Source organism: Pleurodeles waltl, chromosome 7 (genome assembly GCF_031143425.1).
Source record: "Pleurodeles waltl isolate 20211129_DDA chromosome 7, aPleWal1.hap1.20221129, whole genome shotgun sequence".
Taxonomy (NCBI): Eukaryota; Metazoa; Chordata; class Amphibia; order Caudata; family Salamandridae; genus Pleurodeles; species Pleurodeles waltl.
In genome coordinates, this window is record NC_090446.1 from 1139345395 (window position 1) to 1139369124 (window position 23730).

General features: G+C 42.1%; 2 protein-coding genes across 4 annotated transcripts in view; one reads left to right on the forward strand and one right to left on the reverse strand.

Annotated features, from left to right (window-relative positions):
* The window catches only part of ACOX1 (acyl-CoA oxidase 1), a 147846-nt gene extending 133873 nt beyond the window's left edge, over positions 1-13973 (reverse strand). For 2 of the 3 annotated variants that reach the window (XM_069200199.1, XM_069200197.1), the window contains exon 1: positions 13674-13923. In XM_069200199.1, coding sequence (XP_069056300.1) covers positions 13674-13788 — 115 coding nt within the window. In that variant the 5' untranslated portion in view covers positions 13789-13923. Of the gene's footprint in view, positions 1-13673 lie in introns of all 3 variants that reach the window. The other variant, XM_069200196.1, reaches the window with a different exon arrangement.
* Positions 13974-14383: 410 nt separating this feature from the next.
* TEN1 (TEN1 subunit of CST complex) overlaps positions 14384-23730 on the forward strand; it is a 137251-nt gene continuing 127904 nt past the window's right edge. Inside the window, exon 1 of the mRNA XM_069200201.1 lies at positions 14384-14517. The gene's annotated coding sequence lies outside the window, so the exon portion shown is untranslated. The remainder of the gene's footprint in view (positions 14518-23730) is intronic.

A 23730-nucleotide genomic window follows, 5' to 3' on the forward strand; every position in this document is an offset into this window, starting at 1 on the left:
CTGCAGAGACGACCACAAAGTGAAAACTTCACAAGACACTTTCCTGTTGATGGCCTCTTTGTTGTCTCCTGAAATAAATCTGCTAAGCATTTAAGGATCACATATTCCAAGCCAGGAAGGTCAGTTACTGTAAGCTGATTTCCATATATTTCAGTGCCAAAATGTTTATTTCTCCTTCGGAGTGGTCCTGCACCTAGTTCATGATTTGTGCAGGAAGAACAAGGAGGTTTTATACCATGTCTGCAGATTGTTTGGTAAGGAGAGAGAGAAATGAGAAGAAGGTGGGGAGACAAAACTTGCCAAGACTTTACCTTAGCTTCTTGGTTTTCAAAGTGCAGGGTTCATTTTGATTGGATTTTGATGTGCTGCCGAGCTGAGTTGATGCCAGTCCTTTTTGGCCTCTGCATGCCTGCCATCACCTCCCACCGGACATACAGTAACTGGACATCACGAACTGCAGGGTGTGTTCCTAATGCTAGATTTACACAGCAAGACTGACGTATAGGAGGTATACAGCTCTGCGTTTGCTGAGTAAGGGCTCTTTAAGGGCATTTCAAAAACGTTCTTACGAACAGTGGTTCTCAAGCCTGGACAAGGGGAACTATTCACACAAGCTCAGTGAGATCTGGAGTTGACGGATTGCCGGAGAGCTCTATTGTAATAAAAGAGAGTCTTTGGCATTATTTCCTCTAAAAAAGGTCCTAAATTGCGAAGCATCACTCAGGTAAACAGCAGCTTTGAGGCCTTGTTTAATTAGTCTACTATGATCTTATAAATTCTGACTTCCTTACTTAACGGCTTACCTAAATCAAGCCAATAGTATCGCACAGTATGTGCAGTGGTAGTTAGGCACACATTCTGTCACTGAAATCAATAAAGACCCCCAAAATCAGGAAAAGTAGGTAAAAGCCAGGACACTGTAACAGCACTGAATTCTGGTTAATTTCTCACATTAAAGGGTCAAGGGACTGATACTCACCAAAGAAATTCAAGTAAAGCCCTCCAAGGTTCAAAAAGAATATCTATTTTTAATTTTCTCAGACAGGGGCAGGCAGTTTAGAAGTATGTTATCGCAATTTCGCATAGTGGGTGTTCAACTATCCACAATGAAACAAGCCAGTCTTATGGGGTACTTTCATACGTTTATTACAGTCGAAGAACTACAAGCTTTTCTGTACGAGGTCCGTTGACCTTGCAATTGATATTTATGTTATATTCTGGTGGAAAGACAAAATATTATGGGAGCAGAGAGGAACATGGGGGGCATTGGCACTGAGTCACAGTACCAACTGGTATGCTAGCTAGAAGGTCCTGTTCACATGCTCTGGGTTTAGAGAGTGATGACAACCCAGAAGAACAGACTGGGTTTAGGCATTACAAAAAATTGCAGAATATAGGATTTTCTGTTTTCTATATTTTGGTATTGTAAGTGTTAGGAGTTAGGCAGGTCTGGATTTACTGCTTATGGTTCAGATGCTTGTTATTTTTGTACATCCATATGATATACACACTTGCACTCCAATTTGAAAGTAATTGTAAGCTGATGCATATATAAGTATGCTTGAAGAGCAACTCAAGATGTATGTTAGTATATTCACACATCTGCATTTTCATCTGAAATAAGTATAAAATGAGTATATAGACCAGGGGGTCCACAGTAGCATTTACTATTTGTGCACTTTATAAACTATTGTGGAAACAAGCACTTAGAACTGTGGGTTTATACTGCTGTAATGAGGTATGTGAGTATACTGAAGTACTGTTTAGTTTTGATTTGCATTGAATGGCTGCTGTGTGTTTGACGTTTTGGAGAATGTTACTTTACAATCTGCACAGGAAACATGAATTTAGCTTCTTATAACATGGGGTTACTATATTTCCAAATAAGATTACATCTTTAATAAAGAATTAGCGAATTTAAAAATACTCATTTAACGTAAATGGGTTCAATAATGGATTAAATTACCAGCTATCTAAACATGAGCTCTAATGCATAGCCCAGCTATCATACTTTTACAGGAATCCCATATTCGTTGCGCAAACTTTCAAATTTTGCTGTTTTATAAGTGGTCAGGTTTGGAATGTTATTTCTCAGTGGGAGCCACCGATAGCGTAGCTATAATTTTAGCTAAAATTCTGCAGGCTGAAATACACAGTTGACTAACTAATAAAGAAGGACAAAAGGTCTGCATTCATTGCATAACTGGTAGTGAATTAATGACTGTAATTAGTGATTCACCCCTCAGGGGAAAATACAGTAACAGAGGTTTTCGAATTGCTTTTACCACTATATGGAAATAATTATCAGGGGTGATTTCAACTTTTTGCACTAGCCAGATTTAGATTCTACATCGCCCAAGCGAAGGTAAAATAAAACTAAAACAGCAAGGACACGGATTTGACAGAACCATGGAGATCTAGGTTTTTGGATTTAAAAAAAGTAAATATGTGTATCTCAACGAAGTATAAATCTGTTGCATGTATTCACTGTTTTTTATATCATTTTATTAAATTCATGCATCTTTTAGCCAAATGGCTTCCAAAATCGCTCACCATTAGAATTGATTATAGCAAATATTCAGAAGCTCCCTTCCACAAAGAGATGGATGTATAATAAAATGTATCTACAAAATAAGGTATGGGTCTCAGAAGTCAGATCAACAATCCCAGCTTGAAGGAACAGCTTGTGTTGCTATGGTATGGGACTACTTTAAGTGCATAATAGCTTTGGACACTGCACAAAAGAGGAAGAAAAGCTCTATCAAATATGACTATTATGCAGGGGTGTTTAAGGAATGCAACACATTTTAAAAAATCTATGAAGAATAAGAGTTCTCAGGGAGATCCCTCACATGGCTGATTCAATAAGAATATGCCCAAAGAACTATTAAGTTGCTAATCTGTCCAAAAACAAAAACTAGAATCATAAACACAAAAAATAAGGAATAAGGTCTAGGGCTATTATTACATTATTTGGAATAAGTGTTGGGAAATTGATTTAATAAATTTGGAAAAAGAATTCCAAAGTACTGCACATTCCTTAATAGGCTGAACAATCTGCATGCAGCCTTATAGAACTCTTTATATTCGAAAATATTAATTTTGTAATTTTAATGTTACCAAATAGGAACGCCAGTGAATTTATTATAATATTCAGGGAACACCTCAACCCCTACTTGGTAAACTAGCACGGTTATGCTCTAACAGATGGTGATAAAGGTAGTGGTGAGTTAGTAAAAAAATAAAAATAAAAAAAAATGTAAAAAAGATAAAATCCCAGAAGACTTGAATCCATATCAACATGTCAGCTTACTCAACTCAGATTATAAAATTATTATAAAGATCAAGATGGTTATATTGTAGAGTGTCAATTTTACATGAATACACAATAGTAGAAGCACAAGATGTTTTTAATACTATGAAGATTTGTGTAATGGTGCTTTATTAGACGTCAATAAAGCTTTCAACCTGTGTGCTGTGAAAGTCTTTTTTTTCAGTTTACAAATGTTTTGTTTTCTTTCACTGCCCACAAGGGTTTTTTGACCAACTTTTATAGAGGCACTAAGGAAAAGATTGATACTGAATTCTCTAACTGTTTGTACTGTAATCTTCAACCATGGAACTAGACAGCGCTGCTTGCTATCACCAACTTTGGGTCTAATAAAGCCATAAACCCCATGCCCAAAATTAAATTATACAAGGACAATATTTTGTTATTTTTGAAAGCGGATAATGACCCACAGGAGGGGATTTTCAAGATCTTCGCACAGCTTCACAAAGCGGGTACAAAATGAATAAAATCAAAAACAGAAATGTACTAATGTTACTGTAATCCAGATGTTTTAGCTATGAAGATTTGAGGGTCATTTAATAACAGAGGAAAATGAGGTTGTAAAAATCACCTAAGAAAGCTCTATATAAGATGCTGCAATATTTTTTTTAAAGCGATGTGCAGTTTGTAAAGAATTTTTCCATTCCAAATATAAATGTTGATATTAATTTTTAATGGATAACCATGAAGGATGAACCAGTCTTCAATAAATTGATAATATCTAAACAGCAAATTAACAGTTTTTATTCTCTCAGGCCTTTTAACCAATTGTTTTTGGAGGCCTCGGTTAAGTCTAGAACCACTGATAATAAATGTAAAGGGTGGCTGATCTGGTCTTACAGTACTATATATCCTTTTTGACTAAGTGCTGACCCACTCAATATGAATTTTAATACAGACTATTTCAGAATTGATAGAGAACTCAAATGTGCGATCTACTGGTTCTTGGAAAGTGTATGCAGGCAATCTAAAAGAGATAAAACATTTTACTAGGGTTTCTGGAAAATGGACGCGTGAGGAACATTTTATAATAACATTGGATACATGAAATAAAGTTAATAAGATTTATTTTTCAGCACTAAGCGGGCAAACTACTGTAAAATGCAGTTTTACGTACACTGGTCAGTTTATCATGATCCATTCTGTTTAAATAAGATAAACTCTGAGCTTTCAGTTAATTCCTTTACATGTGATTCAGACAAAAAGGGAAATTGATCCTATATAATAATGTGCTGCTCTAGACTAGACCTTTACTGGAAAGCAGTCTTGGAATACTATGAAAGCAAATTTAATATTAAATTACCTCTTGACCCAGCAATGTGTAACGCCTTCTGCCTGTCCTGACTTTGTGGCCAATAGCGCTTTGCATGCTTTTGTTCCTGAACTCAATATTGACAATATTAAAAACCAAACTAAAAACCCACAAATTGCTACTAGATAAAAAACCAAGACCGTTTAATAGTGTGACATAATATGTGGCAATATGTTAATGCTCTACTTAAGACATTAACTCCAACATCACTAGGGAGCTGAAGCACCACACATGCATGGGTATGAAATTGTTTCTTGGCCATATGACATTACAATATCTGTACATTTTGATTACAGCTTTGGCTTCTATATTTATTTATTTTATAGATAAACTCCCCTGACTTAATGCTGTGACAATGGAGGGTTGGATGTATTTTATTATTGAGGGCAATGTAGTTCTTGCGCATAATTCTAAACATCACTTTGTCAAAATGTTTGTCTTAAAGGCATCCTGTATCATTTGTGACAGCTTCAGTCTGTTTTGTGTCTCAAAAGCTCTGAATTTTCTGTTTTTGATCCCATACTTAAATGAAAAAAACAAAACTGTAAGGGCCAGACTGCAAGTGTTGTTGACTAAAATACCAGCACTGACTGAAGGCGTCAGATGACCTCTTGCTAGCTCTATATATCTTCAACCCAGAATTGGTGGCGTTCGGCTAACTTAAGATAATATCTGAAACTGCTTCAAGAAATGTATTCCAATACTCTTGTAATTCTATTTCATGATTTGAATTTAGGGTTAAATCCGGCTGAACTGACAATATATTGATGGAGCACCGTAATACTCATAACATCTCTGAGATAGTGTCGACACAAGGGTAAATTTCACTTTGCACTACATAATTGGGGTGAGTAGTAGCAGACCATAATATAATCTGCCTGGATGGTAGCTTTCCAAGAGACTATCCTACAGGCCTTTTTTTTTTTTAATGGGTAAGAAAAACTGTGATGGTTATATCTTGGCATCTTCTGAATTTTTTTTGATTATTTGTGGCTACAGAGGTTGAAGAGAAAGATTTTAGCAATAGCATGGCACTAAAAACAGTCCATCAAACATCATCTCCTAAGCAGTCCACCTAGACCTTTATCATAGATGTTAATTATACCCGGGGATTACGAAAGTGTCTATTGGAGGAAGCTATAAATCATTAACTTTCACAGATACAGCTAGAACCTGTACAAGCCCTACGTCCTGACTAAAACATGTTGGAGTGGTTCAGTGGGGTTAGGAATACTGTAGAAAATTGTAATGTGGAGGTTAAGTCACAAATCTGTTATCTTTTTGGTAAACAATTACATAAAATGCAAATCCATGGTATTCAAAGAATTCGATATTTAAAAAAAAAAATATATATATATATATATATGAAAGCGTTCTTTTCTTTTGTGCAAATAAACCTGCATCTATTACGATACCCACGGAGTGCTGTCTTTTCCTGAACCCAGGAAATTGAGTGTGAATATATATATATATATATATATATATATATATATATATATATATATATATACTGGAAAGTGCTTGCAGGAAGTACAAGCAGGACCTTCTGATGCAAATCTTCAAAAACGTAGAAGGGTAAGAACTGCATTTAGTAACAGAGTCTAATGTAAAAAGACATGTAACATTTATAATTGCCAGAATATGATGCAGCAATTCAAAGCGCCAATTCTTGGAATTGTGGCTACTGGTTAATGAGAACTCAAGTATTATGCCAAAATCTCACCCATATGTTATAACTGAATTGTCTTGATCTCATTTTATTTTTAGCCTTTATAAAAATATAAGTGATGACAGCTGTGTTGAAGAAAATGCCTTTATAACCAGGTTCAAAACGTTCAACTATATAGCTGTTGAATGCAATATTATATCAAAAATAAATTCCCTCTAGGATAGTGGCCAGGACAATATAACTGCTGCAGGGGGGTTCAAGACGCGCAGCGCGGGACACGCTGCTGAAGGAGTCTCTGGGCTGCTCTTGCTGGGGAAGGGACCACATCCCCCAGCAGTCCTTGCAAACCCCTGGTGCTTATAGGGGGGCTTGAGACTCGCAGCGCCTGGGCTGGGCAACCCCTTTGGCCCTGGGCAGCAAGTTCATCTGGTTAGGCAGCTATTGATTTTTTATCTTGCTCCTTACGTTAGTCTGACCAGGCATGGGGAAACAGAAGGCAGTGGAACCACCTGCACCTTCAATTAACACTAAGAAACCCAAAAAACGGTTGAATGTAAAAATAAGCGGCCAGCCCAATAAAGGGAGCAATCCGCTAGAAGAAATAGACACTTTATTTGAAGAGGTGGAAGCCATTTTGATGAGCAATCAAATTCAATCTCTCATATGCCAAGGTACTATGCCCTCCAAAAAGATTCCAGATATCTTTAGGAAAAGGCCCAAATTGTCTCAATCATCTAACCTGCCAACAGCGGTCGAACCATTCCCCTCCGATTCTGGGATCTACATCCCCCCCTCACGACGAGTATTCCCCCACACGGCAGGATTCTTGAGTATCCTATAAATGGGGGAAAGGTATCTTCTATTCCTTCAAGCCCAGAGGCTGTGGTGTCGTCAGATATTTTATGCTCCAATCGTTATGACGTTTTGACTGAATCTAGAGCACCACTAGCTTGTGATTTACACCCACTAAATGAAGTTTGCCAAGGAGGGAATCCCATACCCCACTCATCTCAGACTCAGGATGGACAAGTGCGATCAAGTGGGGAATTTGATTTGGCCTTTATCTCCCAGAAGTTGGATGATCTAAAGCGTCTGGTGCTATTAGTACTGAACAAATTAGTGGGTGAACAGGCACAGAGGAATGCATGTAACTGTCAAAGGGTTAGTGGGGGTGAGTTTATGCTGGCCCCAGGAGGGGGACCCCTGTTCCCCCTGAAATAGAAATTTGCGTTCAAAAGGATAAGTCTCCTCTGGGGTCGGTTTCTTCTGCACCTTTTGTTAGCGCGTCTGCTAATGTATAGATATCTGTCCGACTGTGTCAACAACAACTGTCCAGAAGTATACTTCGGGTCCCAAGGTTGGGAATACCTGTGGTTTAGGGAAACGGCACACAATTCAATCGACTCATCCTGCTAATGGTTCTTGGGGAGTAAAAGCTATCCAGGCGTATGCTGGACTTCGGAATCCCCCTACTGGTTCTTCTAAGTTATCTGATGAGGGTTCATATCATGCTGGGGCGAGTCGATGTTGTTGTTGAGAATAGGGGTCGAGGCCTAAGGAAAAAAGGTGGTGGTGTTGTCCACTGGCTTTAGAGAAACTCAAGATTCTCTTATTAATAAGGTCACCTATTGGTTACCAATGCAGAGGAATTGCCTTTCTGTCATTCGGGCCGATATTCTGGAGGTGGGTAGACATAACCAATCAGGATCAGATTCTGACTTTATTTCTATTCATCTCATAGATAAATTGCTGGTGGATAATCTTATTGATTTTGAATCACACACTTTTCAACTAAGGAGGTCTAGCGGGGTGGGTATTAGACTTCAACTTCATCCGCCTTCAGGCAGCCCTGTAAGTTTACCAATCCTAGGTGACGACCCGGTGGATGAGGTCCATGTCTTTGGCAGTAGTTGTGCTTCGATCATGTTAGTTAACCCTCCTCATACATCCTTGGAAGCGGAATGGCTACCTATTGAACCCCTTTTAATCACTCCTGTTGTAATTTCTGGGGTTAGTTCTGAAGAGGGAATCAATAGCACTGAGGATGCTCCTGGGGCTCAGATGCCCCGCCCGGAACTTTTAATTATTTCTTGGAACTTGGCAGGGATAGGTAACAAGTTGGGAGATCCCGAGTGGATGAATTTTATCAGTAAGCAGGACATTTGTCTATTCAAGAAACTTGGGCTGTTGACCTGATATTTCTGGATGGGCTTGTGACATATTTTGTAGCGGCCCAACCAGCATCGGGGGGTTTTGGTCGTGCTAAGGGGGAACCTATGATTTTGGTAAATAAAAATTTGCAGTGCGATCATTTAGTTTTACACATTAACTCCCCTGACTTATTGGGCGTCCAACTTTCATTTAAACCAGATTTTAAAATGACCGTAATCAACGTATATGCCAGTTCTGATCCCCGGGGATCTGAGTCCCAGACACTTGCTCAGTTATTTGAATATATGGATTCCCTGCATTTGTCAACTAAATTAGTGGTTGCAGGGGACATGAACTGTACTTTTGAATCCGATTGCCTTAACAGTAATCTGAAGGTTGAGGGGGATGAACTTTGGGGTATCCCCAAATTGAAGGGAAATGTCCAGTGTACTAGTGCCCATGTTGCTTCTCAGTTGACTTCCCTTTGATTTAGATTTGGAATAAGAGCATGCAATGGACGAACTAGTTCTGACTTGAACATTGCACTTATTTTCAAGAGAGGGCTGCTCTCTAGTGTTATTGATTACTTTTTAGTGGACGTCAGGCTTTGGTCCCTTTCTTTAGATATGAAGGTAGTCCACTGTTATGAAAGTGATCATAATCCTTTACTCCTCACTCTACACAGTAATGTGTTTAAGAGACTGCGGAATAGTCCGAGGAGGTTCCTGGACCTTTTCTGAACCATAGGCATACTCGGGTCAGTTGGTCAAAGGTAATGTCTAATTCGTATCTGATCAAGAAAATCGATTCATCCTTTTCAGATATCATGTCTGGTTATGAGAAGTATTAGGTTAGTAATATTCCGATTTTGAATATTCATGAAGAAATGGTAAGGAATCTGCAGGACATTTTTTTATAGGAAGACTACTATCAGGCAATCTTTTGATAATATTAAAGTCAGGGATTGGTTCAACAAGGATTGCTCTAATGCTAAATCAGCCTTAAAATCAGCTATTATGACTCATTCACATAGGGCGATTAGAACTGCTAGGTCAATGTATCATAAAACCTTGCAACTGGCAAAGAGAAAGTGGGAAGACCTCACTTGGCAGAAACTGTTGGACGCCACCAAACTTCGAGATAATAGGACTTTTTGGGAATTACTGGCGAGTAGACATAGAGGGGGTTATGGCACCATCCGTACACATATTCAGCCTGAAAGATGGGTGGAACATTTTTCTCAGCTTTATGCTTTATCTATGATGCAGGACTCTTCCTCATCATCGCAGGCTGAATTGTGTCTTGAGACTGTTGATCAAGGAAGGTCTATAGATAGTCCCGCAGATTGCATTGTTTTCTCAATAACGGAAACTATAGCTGCCATTAACTCCCTAAAATCGGCCAAGGTTCCAGGCCCTTATAAGATTCCAGGGGATATTTATAAATCTGAGCCAGTTATTTGGTCCTGCTATATTAATACGCTATCTAATGCTATAGCCGCAGAAGGCCCTATTCCCAACACCTGGAAAGGGGCTGAATTAATTTCTATCCACAAGGACGGTGATGTGGGTTCCCCTGTTAATTACAGACCAATTAGCCTCATTGATCATCTTCCAAAAAATTTTGCTAAGCAGCTTTTGGATGAGGTTTTGGACTGGGTCCATGTTCACCAGGTATTGTCTCCACTTCAGGCGGGTTTTCGCCCGAAAATCAGTACGGTGGATCAGGTTTTTAGGCTGACTCTTCTACATTGGAAATATGTAATCCTGGCAAAACAAAATTTGTATGTTGCTTTTGTGGACCTTCAGTCTGCTTTTTATTTGGTCCCGAGAGAGAAGTTATGGGAAGTTCCATAAAGAATAGGCATTTCTGGTAATATTGTACACTTATTACAAAGGCTGCATGAGTACACATATGCCCAGGCGAGATGGGGTAGTCAGGGCGAGTTAACCGATCAAATAGCCATTCGGCGTGGGGTTCGCCAGGGCAGTGTCCTTGCACCAACCCTTTTTACCTTGTTTTTTAACGAGGTGGTGCATGTTGTGTCTTCTTGCCAAAATGATGCCCCCTCGCTGAATGCGCAAAAAATCCCTATTTTGCTATTTACAGAGGACCCTCTCCTGATTTCTAAAACCCCCATGGGTCTGCAGATTTTGGTTGACAGGTTCAACGCGTTTTGTGCGGACCATGGTTTGGAACTTAATGCCAGCAAAACCAAATTAATGGTATTAAGTACGGACCCTGCTAGGAGATGTACTATTACCTTAGATGGGGTTCCCTTAAGTAAGGTATGTTCTACAGATTACCTGGGAGTACGAATTACAAACAATATGCAGTGGGAGGATCAGATTGGTAAGAGTGTTTCACTTCTTCAGCATAGGTCAGGTGCCATTCTGCGCTTTAATAATACCACTATTGCGAAAGCTGTTTCTCCAGCTATTAAAATGTATTTAGCAAGGCGCAGGGTGCAGTGATTTATGGCACTGAGGTATGGAGTCCTTCTAACACCAACAAACTAACCGTGGGCGAGAATAATTTTGCAAGAGCTCTTCTTGCGTATCCTCGCAGTACACCATTGATCCCGGTCTTTTTGGACCTTGGACTTCATCGCATTTCTGATGTGATAGCCTTAAGACCCTCACTATTCTGGGTACGAATTTGGACCACCCATGAGCTCACCGTTTACAGGGACTCCCTTCAAGATATCTTAGATAGACCTAATGCTGTCTCTATTACTTGGCTCAAGCATGTTTCCTAGTGGTTTTACATGTTGAGACTTGGGTATTTTTGGGAGAACCCGCACAATTTGGGGAGGGCCCAGAAACAACTTTTGAAATCTGTTTACTGGTCTCACGTCAGGAATGATTATCTTTTATGTACATCTTATGGTCGGTTGACAACACTATTTCTTGCTTTTAGATGGCATCCCCAGTTTGAATCTTATTTGGGCTTAATTCCTGACTTACTAGGTAAGAGCTTGTATGCTCGTTTTAGATGTGGGTGTCTACCTTTAAAGTTGTTTACATGTAGCTGGCGATCATCATTAACACTTGATTTGTGTCCTAGTTGTAATTGTGTAACTGAATCTGTAGTACATTTTATGTGTTTTTGTCCAGCTTATGCCTCTGTTCGGCAAAAATGGATACGACCTGTTTGTAGGAGTATGGGCATAGGACAATGTAAAGCTGCCTTAAGGATATTGCAGAGCGATACCTCCCTTATCTTAATTTGTGCGGTTAGCAAGTTCCTTGTCGCCACATGGCATATACGATCTTGTTTTTAAAAAATGCATTTTATTAGTGATACTTGTTCTTAAATTTTTATATCTTTGTATTTATTATGTGCGCATATTTAGGATTGTTGTGATTTTATGCTTTGATGGTTGTCTTTTTGATCGAATAAAGCTTATGTGATTGAACTGCTGCAGTAATCTACCTGAATATCTTATGGTGGGCTAATATTTTATGCCCTGTTTACGAATGAGTAACTGAGATGGACATTATCCTAGATTCTTGGAAAGATGCAATCATTAAGCCTATTCATGTGAAGGGGAGCAGAGAACCTGCTAACTAGGGACATTTTTTTCCTACTGGCTTCTGTTGCAAAAATCTACATCTGAATGATGCTAAAACGAGTAAAACATTGTGTCAAATAACTTAATTTGGTACTTCAAGAACAAAGAGGGATTAGATAAATACATTCCATCACTGCTTAACCTTCCGGGCGATTGCACAGAGGTCCATCCGAGGTAACAGGATTGTTGAACTGCTGCTTCATGGACTTTGGTTCTGCTTTTTATCTGGTCGATCCTATGTGACTGAGGTCAATGCCCTTTAGAGCTTCCAGCTATTGTCCAGAAATTGCATTCTGATAATTGGGTCAAGTGGAATGTGACACAAAGGGGTACTTGACAGTCTGAATAATGGTGGAGAATGAATTAAAACAAAAGGTGTGTCCTGGTCCCAGCACTCTCTGTGATATCTTTAACAGACCTTCCAGCATGACTATCTATTACGTTATTTTTCCACCTCAAATAGGAACGTGGTATAGACCTCTTATATGTTGACAAATTAGAAATCAAAGATCAGTGTCCAGTGGAGTTACAATGGAAATATTAGTCTTAGACCAGCATCATAGAGAAAATAAACTGAATGAATACTGACAAAAAACAAGAATATGAGTTTTGCTAGGAAATCTTACACTTTCTCTTGGTTTCCATCAAATATAAAGTTAAGGGCCGTCAACTGTGAAAGCTCTGCAAAGTACTTACTTATAAATATTAGGGTTTTATTTTTTCTGCAAACTTAAACTTGGAAGAGAAATTTGCTGTAACTTATACAGAGGCTTTAGCAACAGTCAGCCAGGCTCTGAGATGACATTATGCACTGTGGCACTAGGAAAACAAATAGTCAGAGGAACCGATCTGGATCCTAGATCTAGCTCAAGATTCGCTGCCGGTTACACAAACCAGCTGGATCCCCATATATGCTAGCAGTGGGACTATGAAATTGACAGCTGTGTGTCATAGTGAAGGCATACTGTTGTGTCTCTGTGTGCACATATTATGTAAAAGTAATACCTAACGGCTTTGGCAATGTACATTCTCCCAGAGATAGGACTGCTTTGATGAGCCTCAGAAACATAACGGGGACACACTTAGTACTTAGCAAGTACTTACTAATGAGTTTTACATTTTCTGCAAACGTAAACTGGGAAACCCATTTTGCTGTGACCCATACAAAGTCTAGCATCACCAAATGGACTTAGATGTTTTGATTAAAAAAAAAAAAATTGTGTTTTTTTTCAGCCCTGCTACTTGAAGCTATTTCGGGTAAAATAATTACGCAGGCCCTTTGTGGACCACTGAATTGTTAGCACTGGATGACATTAGCTGGCAGTTCTGATTAGTTCTACAGGTCCCTTTACCATGATGGATATATTTCTATTTTTTTCTCAATACGATTTCCAATGCTGGTTACTTTTATTTATTTATGTTTGCAATTTTATATAGCGCAGACATGGTCCGAAGATATCAGAGCACCTTACAACGGTAGCAGGGTACAACAGTAGATCGATTTACAATTACAAGAAGTCGCCATTCTGAGCTCTTATAGCTATGCGGGCGGTAACAAGTGTAGATAAAGAGTTAGGTGAATCCGAGCCCTGACCAGAAAAAAAATGTTACAGCACATCGCAACCGGGTTTCTTACCAATCTCCCTCCTCCTTCTGCTCCGTTCTGCGCTCCCGTCCAGTATGTGAGTGAGGAGCTCGGGGGTGAAGGTGGCGGAGGCGCGCTCCCGCTGCAGGTCTGGGTGCGAGGTCATGGTCGGGGTAATAGGCGATCCTGGGTTGTGGGATTTTAAGAGGTGTTAAGCGCCGTGATGAGCGTCCTGAGTCTGGTGGCGTCTTTATCTGCAGCAGCTCCCTACTTACGGGCCACCAAAAACATTGTCCTTTGCCCCACAGCACCAACCAGGAAGCACTGCACAGGTCACGCCCCCTGTCCCTTGGCCCTGTCAAATAAGCGACGCCCACTGCTTCAGGGAGCTCTCGTGCTTTGCCTGACCATAAGGTGGCCGACGCCCTGCGCCTTAGCCCCTTGCGACATGGACACAGAAAGGAACTGGCACATTGTCACCACAAATGAAACAATTATCAAAAAATAATACAGTCGTAATGACCCGTATTCATTTCATAATTCTGGTGACGAAAGTTTCTTTCGGATAGATATTTAATCATCGGATGGATATTGACACAAATACCTCCCTTTCGCATATTTTTTCTTTAGCAAATAATCAACAAATGTACAGATGATCTCTGTCTAAATTAGTAATGTCTATCTGCGTAGTCCTGCATTTGCTTGTTGTTTCAACATGGCCGCTAGCCATGGTAACACATACACCCTCTTTTTTAAAACGACACACGTCCTGCCGGGAGTTTGAAGTTGTTCTAATACATTGTAATATGTTATATTTGAATTTATCTAGCGTCATCTCCCTCCACTGAAGCGCTGAAGTTCTTTTTGACAGGTAGCGCGTTACATTGGAAGCAAGGTTAGTCCAATTTGTTATTGTTGGTTATTGGTTAGTGTTGGTTATTAGGACCATCTTCTAAAGAAACAATTACACTTATTTATTCCAGTTTGTGGTTAATCACATTAATATGAATTACATGTAATCGATGGAGTGATTTCATATAAATTATCGGTGGAATGAGAAGCTAAGCTGAAGGAGCTGGAGGGTAACATTTTTATTTTCCCCACTGGCGATGGGGAAAATACACCGCCTGATCTCCACTTCTTTGAGGCAGGGTACGTCACATTCATGAAAGATGAAAGATCATTATGTTTTTTCTGTGTCTGTGGGCCCTTACAATTTTCTGACACTATCATTGTTCTGGTAAATAAATACTTTTACCAAGCTGGTATTCCATGGAATGCTAATGTTAGCCCATTAATAGGAAATGCTTCCATTTGTATGTGAACGTCTATCTTGGCTATCTCACCCACTGGACTATTTACCCACGATTGCCTAGAAGAAAACAAGCATTTGCAGTGCAGTAGGGCTCACATTTTCTTGAGTTAGAGCTGTTGGCAATGTAAATTTAGAACGGGGCTTTTCTTGCCACATAAATTGGTCAACACTACCTTTTAATTTCATCTTTTCCTGCCATGTTTTGCTGGTCACTGGTGGCTTACTGACATCAGAAATCACAAGCCCTTGAGGAAAGATGAGAAGAGGACTGCACTACCTCGAGCTGTGTAAACGTATGAAGAGAAATTGGAAAATAAAGCAGGAAAAATATTTTCTTTTTATGTTAACAAAATGAAAAGTCTTGCAAGCATTCTTGCCACACATTTCAACAAATCTCTTATGAAGTTAATAGCAGAGCTGCTTGAGAAGATTTATGGCCCCCATAAAGGAATTAAGCAATGCCCGGTGTGTGGATGCTGTCAGGGCTGGCATGGAAGGGCCCTGGACAGATATTTCAGATGAGAGGCTCTGCAAGTTTCACATCATTGTTTCTAGGGTTAGCTACATTCTGTGGGAAAGGGCATATTGTGGCTTTAGTAAGCTAAATGTTTAGGCACCAGGTGTTTCTTTTTTTTAATATAAGCTTATTTTAATGTTACATAAACATGCGCAAAACACCTACAGATGAATTATTGCGCTTAAGCACCGAAGAATTTCTTTTGAAAAAATAAGCTTACTTCAAGATTAAATCAACGAGTGCTGGGCTATACTGAAAGAACATTGACCAACAGACTCTGGGCAGTGGTAAAATAACATTAAAAAAACACAGCCTAGGAGCTACCTTTCGTTAAAGATTTAATGGTGGAGCATATGTTCCAAGAGCCAGAGGTAAACTTGGGCAGCACTGGAATAAAGCCAAATCAAATGTGAGCCACATGGGAGGAGGTGGGAGTAACAGAATGCTGCATTAAAACACAGGCAGCTACCAACCTAAGACACCCACAGTGAAAAGGGAGCAACAAAGAAATAACAAAAGTAGCCCGTCACAGAAACAGATAGAGACCAACGTGGAATAATACAGTAGTTGAGTCACTGATCTGAAACACAAAAAGGAGGGAGAAAAAGGCTGAACTGACCACTAGCGATCAAGAATTTATTAAGGACACTGCAACCAAAAAATGAAATTGCTTTAAGCCATAAGAAGTATAAAATTTAAGCCATAAGAAGTATACAAGAGGTTGAATGCTTACGCTTGACCCGAAAAGACAGAAAGCTAAGAACTAAATTATAGTTTTCATTTTACAAGTCTGTGGTTTGGTACTACAACATAGGGTAACATAGTCAATTTTTTTCTCCATCCAACAGCATGTTGCATTGTGGGGCTTGTAGTTTTGCTTTTAATAGATTTGTTATGGAATCAAAACCCCAGCATGCAAAGTGCTGTTGGCTAAAATTGGCTAGAGGTTTTATACATGACACTGAGCCACTTGTCAGCTACCTTTCAAAATTTAACAAAGTCACTTACTCTATTTGAAAAATGGTTATTTCATGAGTAAAACCAAAAGTAAACTCTGATCCTATATTTTGTAAAGGGTTCACTCTTTCACTCACATCATGCTTTAAAACAAACCTTGACATTGTGGATTTTTATTTTCTTATTGGACTGGAAAGTTCTATGCGTCTCTTCCCTACCCAATAACTGTACATGATGGACAGCCGCAGCACAACCTTGCCAATCACAAGTAATAAGTAAAGGACAGATGGCAGCAGATGAAAGAACATCATATAATTCTCTCACACATTCACTATATGTACAGGTATCTAACTTTCAAAAGAGTGAGACTTATTTAAGGGATATTGAATAATTCTCATAAACTGACATAAAAAAACAGGATGTACGACCTCCTGTGAGAAATAGCCAAACCGCGAATGGATTTACCATTTATTCATGTTCTCTATAAATTGAACTCTCACTTACCTCATGTAGTATGCTTAATTAGTGGGTTCCATATCTTGCACTGGGACACATTCCAGAGTACTATTGTTCACTTAATGAATAGTATCTCAGTTATAGGGTTGCTTAGTTTAGGTGAGGTTCTGTGTGAGAAATTGGGATGTTGGTTGACTGGAGTGAGCCCTGGTCAAGCAACAACCACAGATCCTTTCAGGGTGAACCACAAAAGCCACTAAGTTGACCTGTGCTGATCCCTGGGTAGCTTGGCACAGAAAGCAGTCAGGCTTAACTTAGAGTCAATGTGTGAATTATTTATGTAGCACACAGAAAGTACTGAAGTGAAAACACAACACTAATTTAGAAAACGAGAGTACATTTTAATAATTGACACCAAAACAACAAAAATCAAATTAGTAGAACCTGAGTTATGATTTTGTAAAGTTTTTAGTAAAAACTAGCACCTTAAAGATCAAAGCTCCAATTGTGAACATCTAGTTGCGAGAGATGGGGGTCAGAGTAAAAAATATAGCAGAACTTGATGGAGTGCAGGTCGGATGCAAGAAGTGGATTGGACCCAGTCAGCACTTAATCCGGATTGAAAAGACATTTTGAGAAAAATGTTCTGAGAAGGTAAAGTTGAGCGGGACAAGGCTGCCAGTGGTGACCGAGGAGAGAGCACCATCGTTGAGGAGCCTTGCGTCGAAAACCTGGTGAAGATTTCTTCATTCAGACTTAGGGGTTGATTATGACTTAGGTGGACGTAAAAGCCCGTCTGCCGAAGTCTCGACGGGCAGGTTGCCGCTAGTGCAGCCCCCTCCGGCGGGCCCCATTGCAAGTTTCCCCGCTAGGTCAGTGGGCGGAAACAGAGTTTCTGCCTGCTGGCCCAGCGGGAAACGGCCTACAGCATTCTCTCTGGCTCATAATAGAGCCAGCTGCAATGCTGTAGTGCATAGGGTGCACCAGCACCCGTCGTGATGTTCACTATCTGCAAAGCAGACAGTGAACATCGCAACAGGGCAGGCCAAGATGGCCCTGCACCCTGTCTTCACCAGCCATTTCATGGCAGTGCTTCAGCCATGAAACCTGCTGGCAGAGAGGGGAGCCGTAATCCCCAAGGCAGTGCTACCAATCCGTCCTGTGGTGAAAAAGTGGTGGTGCTGGCGGTCCGACCGCGGTGCTATCGCCGCAGTCATAATGTGGCAGTCAGACTGCCTCTTTGGGGGCGGTCCGACCGGCTCCCTGGCATTCTCAAGACCGCCAGGGTCATAATGAGGGCCTTTAGTCTCTTTTTTTGGAATTAGAAAATCTCCAGCGGGATGAGGTAGGAGGCTGTAGCCGAAGATAGTTCCAGGGGCTCGGAGTATTAAAATTACAATGCACCTTGCCCTATCAGCTCCATAAGGCTTACCTTAGTGATGACTTATTTGTAATAAAAGGGGAGTTTTAGGCTGGGCAAGTGGGTTATATTGCCAAGTTGAACTGGTAATTTAAAACTGCATTCAGGCTGCAATGGCGGATACTCCATTGGTGAAGTAGTAAAAGGAAGAAATGCATTTGGTGCTACAGAGAAGATGTTAGCAGGAGGAGCCGTGATGTCAGGCTGATTGGCAATGCACCTTGGGCAGATAGATGAGCAGGCTGGTCCCAGTCCCCCCCTTTGGTTCACAGAGCAGTTTTTAGCCAAAACTGAGTACCTTTAGCACCACAACAAAGGGTCCAGGACTGGTGGGACACCGCTTGGGTGTTCAGGACTCAGTCTGGCTCTGTGTGTGAGTTCAAGATGGTGGAAGCCTTTTATGTTCCTGTGTCTCTGAACATGAGGCCAGCAAACTAGCCCTTGAAATCATTCTGGTAGCCCTGGGCGCAGATGAAGCTGCAGGGCTCAAACAGCAGGGCTGGCCTTTGAAAGTTCAAGACGACCATGAGGTAGCAAATCAGTTTTTCCAGGTGCAGCAAAGTCTTTCTGAGTGCACAGCAGGTCACCGCAGCAGGCACTTCTCTGAGAGTCGTTCTGGAGGCCCAGGAGTGAACTGAAGAGTTGAAGCTGTGCAAAGTTTCTAGATGCTTCTACTTTGAAGTGCATGACACTTCCTGACTCCCCTGCCCTTGTTCCAAGCTGGCTGTAGTGACATGGTGGAAGTGATAAGCCCTTTGTGTGAAGGCAGAGTGCAGCCTATTCACTTGCAAGTGGGGCTGTGCCCAGCTCCACCCGCATCCTGCTAGCAGATGGCCCATTCAGGCACACCTAATCCCTCTATTGTGTGACTTCTAGAGGAATGCACTAAGCCTGTCAGCTACACCCAGTCATGTGACTCTGGAGGGGCTGTAGACACCAAATGACTAAGAGCAGAAAAGTGCCACTTTCTAAAAGTGGCATTTTCAAAATTGCAGTGTAAAATCTGACTCTTTCATCACAATTTCATAGGTACCAAACATGAACTGCTTAGCTGGCCCCATTCAAAAAGTAGCACTTAATAAATGTAATAAGGAAACCCAGTGTAATAAGGCAGCACAGTGTTATCCTATAGCAGATGTAGGTCTCACAGTAGTGAAAAACAAATTCAGGGGTTTTTCACTATTAAGACATGTAAAAGTACCTGTACAGCCTGTTAATTACAATGGACCCTGCCCTGCGGGTTACCTAGGGCCTACCTTAGGGGTGGCTTATATGCAAGAAAAGGGGAGTTTAAGGCTTGGCAAGGAGTTTATATTGGCAAGTCGAATTGGTAGTCTAAAACTGCTTTCAGGCTCCAACCGCAGACCTGGGACATGTTTTAAGGAGCTAATTAAGTGGGTGGCACAAAGAGCGCTGCAAGCCTACTAGTAGCATTTAATTTACCAGGCCTGGGTATATGGTATACCACTCTAAGTCCTTCTAAGTAAATTAAATATGCCAGTCAGGTGTAAACCAATTAAACCATGTTTAGGGGAGTGAGCACAAGCACTTTAGCACTACTTTTCAGTGGTAAAATGCACAGATTCCTAAAACAAAAATAAATTCAGCAAAATCGTGGAGGGCAAAAGGCAAAACGTTTGGGGGTGACCCTGCAGAGATGGCCAGGTCCAACATTATGTCACTTTTTAAACTGTTAGACGTATGTAGGAAGTTGGCTCTGTATGCACTATTTCAAAGTAAGGAATAGTATGCACAGAGTCCAAGGGTTCCCCTTAGAGGTAAGATAGTGGCAAAAAGAGATAATACTAATGCTCTATTTTATGGTAGTGTGGTCGAGCAGTAGGCTTATCAAAGGAGTAGTGTTAAGCATTTGTTGTACATACACAAGCAATAAATGAGGAACACACACTCAGAGACAATTCCAGGCCAATAGGTTTTTGTATAGAAAAATATATTTTCTTAGTTTATTTTAAGAACCACAGGTTCACGATTTACATGTAATACTTCAAATGAAAGGCATTGCAGGTAGGTACTTTAGGAACTTTGAATTAGCAAAATAGCATATACAGTTTTCACATAAATCACATATAGCTATTTTAAAACTAGACACAGTGCAATTTTCAACAGTTCCTGGGGGGAGTAAGAGTTTGTTAGTTTTTGCAGGTAAGTAAACCACCTACGGGGTTCAAGTTTGGGTCCAAGGTAGCCCACCGTTGGGGGTTCAGAGCAACCCCAAAGTTACCACACCAGCAGCTCAGGGCCGGTCAGGTGCAGAGGTCAAAGTGGTGCCCAAAACGCATAGGTTTCAATGGAGAGGGGGGTGCCCCGGTTCCAGTCTGCCAGCAGGTAAGTACCCGCGTCTTCGGAGGGCACCGGGGGGGGACACAAGTCCACACAGAAAGTACACCCTCAGCAGCACGGGGGCGGCCGGGTGCAGTGTGCAAACACGCCTCGGGTTCTCAATAGGTTTCAATGGGAGACCAAGGGGTCTCTTCAGCAATGCAGGCAGGCAAGGGGGGTCTCCACGGGGTAGCCACCACCTGGGCAAGGGAGAGGGCCACCTGGGGGTCGCTCTTGCACTGGAGGTCGGATCCTTCAGGCCCTGGGGGCTCCGTGTGCAGAGTCTTTACCAGGCGTCGGATCTTAGAAGCAGGCAGTCGCATCTGGGGGAGCCTTGGGATTCCCTCTGCAGGCGTTGCTGTGAGGGCTCAGGGGGGGCAACTCTGGCTACTCACGGTCTTGCAGTCGCCGGGGAGTCCTCCCTGAAGTGACTGTTCTCCACAAGTCGAGCCGGGGGCGTTGGGTGCAGAGTGCCAAGTCTCACGCTTCCGGCGGGAAACGCAAGTTGTTTCAAAGTTGCTTCTTTGTTTCAAAGTTGCAGTCTTTGGTGAACAGGGCCGCTGTCCTCAGGAGTTCTTGGTCCTTCTAGATGCAGGGCAGTCCTTTGAGGCTTCAGAGGTCGCTGGTCCCTGGGGAGAGCGTCGCTGGAGCAGTGTCTTTAGAAGGGGGGAGACAAGCCGGTAGAGCTGGGGCCAAAGCAGTTGGTGTCTCCGTCTTCTCTGCAGGGTTTTTCAGCTTAGCAGTCCTCTTCTTCTTAGGTTGCAGGAATCTATCTTGCTGTGTTCTGGGAGCCCCTAAATACTCGATTTAGGGGTGTGTTTAGGTCTGGGGGGTTAGTAGCCAATGGCTACTAGCCCTGAGGGTGGGTACACCCTCTTTGTGCCTCCTCCCTGAGGGGAGGGGGGCACATCCCTAATCCTATTGGGGGAATCCTCCATCTGCAAGATGGAGGATTTCTAAAAGTCAGAGTCACCTCAGCTCAGGACACCTTAGGGGCTGTCCTGACTGGCCAGTGACTCCTCCTTGTTTTTCTCATTATCTCCTCCGGCCTTGCCGCCAAAAGTGGGGCCGTGGCCGGAGGGGGCGGGCAACTCCACTAGCTGGAGTGCCCTGTGGTGCTGTAACAAAGGGGGTGAGCCTTTGAGGCTCACCGCCAGGTGTTACAGTTCCTGCAGGGGGAGGTGTGAAGCACCTCCACCCAGTACAGGCTTTGTTACTAGCCACAGAGTGACAAAGGCACTCTCCCCATGTGGCCAGCAACATGTCTGGTGTGTGGCAGGCTGCTAAAACTAGTCAGCCTACACGGATAGTTGGTTAAGGTTTCAGGGGGCACCTCTAAGGTGCCCTCTGGGGTGTATGTAACAATAAAATGTACACTGGCATCAGTGTGCATTTATTGTGCTGAGAAGTTTGATACCAAACTTCACAGTTTTCAGTGTAGCCATTATGGTGCTGTGGAGTTTGTGCATGACAGACTCCCAGACCATATACTCTTATGGCTACCCTGCACTTACAATGTCTAAGGTTTTGCTTAGACACTGTAGGGGCACAGTGCTCATGCACTTGTGCCCTCACCTATGGTATAGTGCACCCTGCCTTAGGGCTGTAGGGCCTGCTAGAGGGGTGACTTATCTATACTTCATAGGCAGTGTGAGGTTGGCGTGGCACCCTGAGGGGAGTGCCATGTCGACTTAGTCGTTTTGTCCACACTAGCACACACAACCTGGCAAGCAGTGTGTCTGTGCTGAGTGAGGGGTCCCCAGGGTGGCATAAGACATGCTGCATCCCTTAGAGACCTTCCCTGGCATCAGGGCCCTTGGTACCAGGGTTACCAGTTACAAAGGACTTACCTGGATGCCAGGGTGTGCCAATTGTGGAAACAAAAGTACAGGTTAGGGAAAGAACACTGGTGCTGGGGCCTGGTTAGCAGGCCTCAGCACACTTTCAAATCAAAACTTAGCATCAGCAAAGGCAAAAAGTCAGGGGGTAACCATGCCAAGGAGGCATTTCCTTACACCCCCCCCAAACGAAAGAGGATGAGACTTACCTTTCCCAAGAGAGTCTTCATTTTCTAAGTGGAAGAACCTCGAAAGGCCATCTGCATTGGCATGGGCAGTCCCAGGTCTGTGTTCCAATATAAGGTCCATTCCCTGTAGGGAGATGGACCACCTCAACAGTTTTGGATTTTCACCTTTCATTTGCATCAGCCATCTGAGAGGTCTGTGGTCAGTTTGAACTACAAAGTGAGTACCAAAGAGGTATGGTCTCAGCTTCTTCAGGGACCAAACCACAGCAAAGGCCTCCCTCTCAATGGCACTCCAACGCTTTTCCCTGGGGAGTAACCTCCTGCTAATGAAAGCAACAGGCTGGTCAAGGCCATCTTCATTTGTTTGGGACAAAACTGCCCCTATCCTATGTTCAGAGGCATCTGTCTGCACAATGAACTGCTTGGAGTAATCTGGAGCTTTAAGAACTGGTGCTGTGCACATTGCTTGTTTCAGGGTGTCAAAGGCCTGTTGGCATTCTACAGTCCAGTTTACCTTCTTGGGCATTTTCTTGGAGGTAAGTTCTGTGAGAGCTGTCACTATGGATCCATATCCCTTCACAAACCTCCTGTAATACCCAGTCAAGCCAAGGAATGCCCTGACTTGAGTCTGGGTTTTTGGAGCTGCCCAGTCCAGAATAGTCTGTATCTTAGGCTGGAGTGGCTGAACTTGGCCTCCACCTACAAGGTTTCCCACGTAAACCACAGTTCCCTGCCCTATCTGGCATTTGGATGCCTTGATAGAGAGGCCTGCTGATTGCAGAGCCTTCAAAACCTTAACCTTCTTCAGGTGGACCAGGTGATTCTGCCAGCTGGAGCTAAAGACAGCAATATCGTCAAGATAAGCTGCACTAAAGGACTCCAAGCCAGCAAGGACTTGATTCACCAACCTTTGGAAGGTGGCAGGGGCATTCTTTAAACCAAAGGGCATAACAGTAAACTGATAATGCCCATCAGGTGTGGAGAATGCTGTCTTTTCTTTTGCTCCTGGTTCCATTTTGATTTGCCAGTACCCTGCTGTTAAGTCAAAGGTACTTAAGAATTTGGCAGCACCCAATT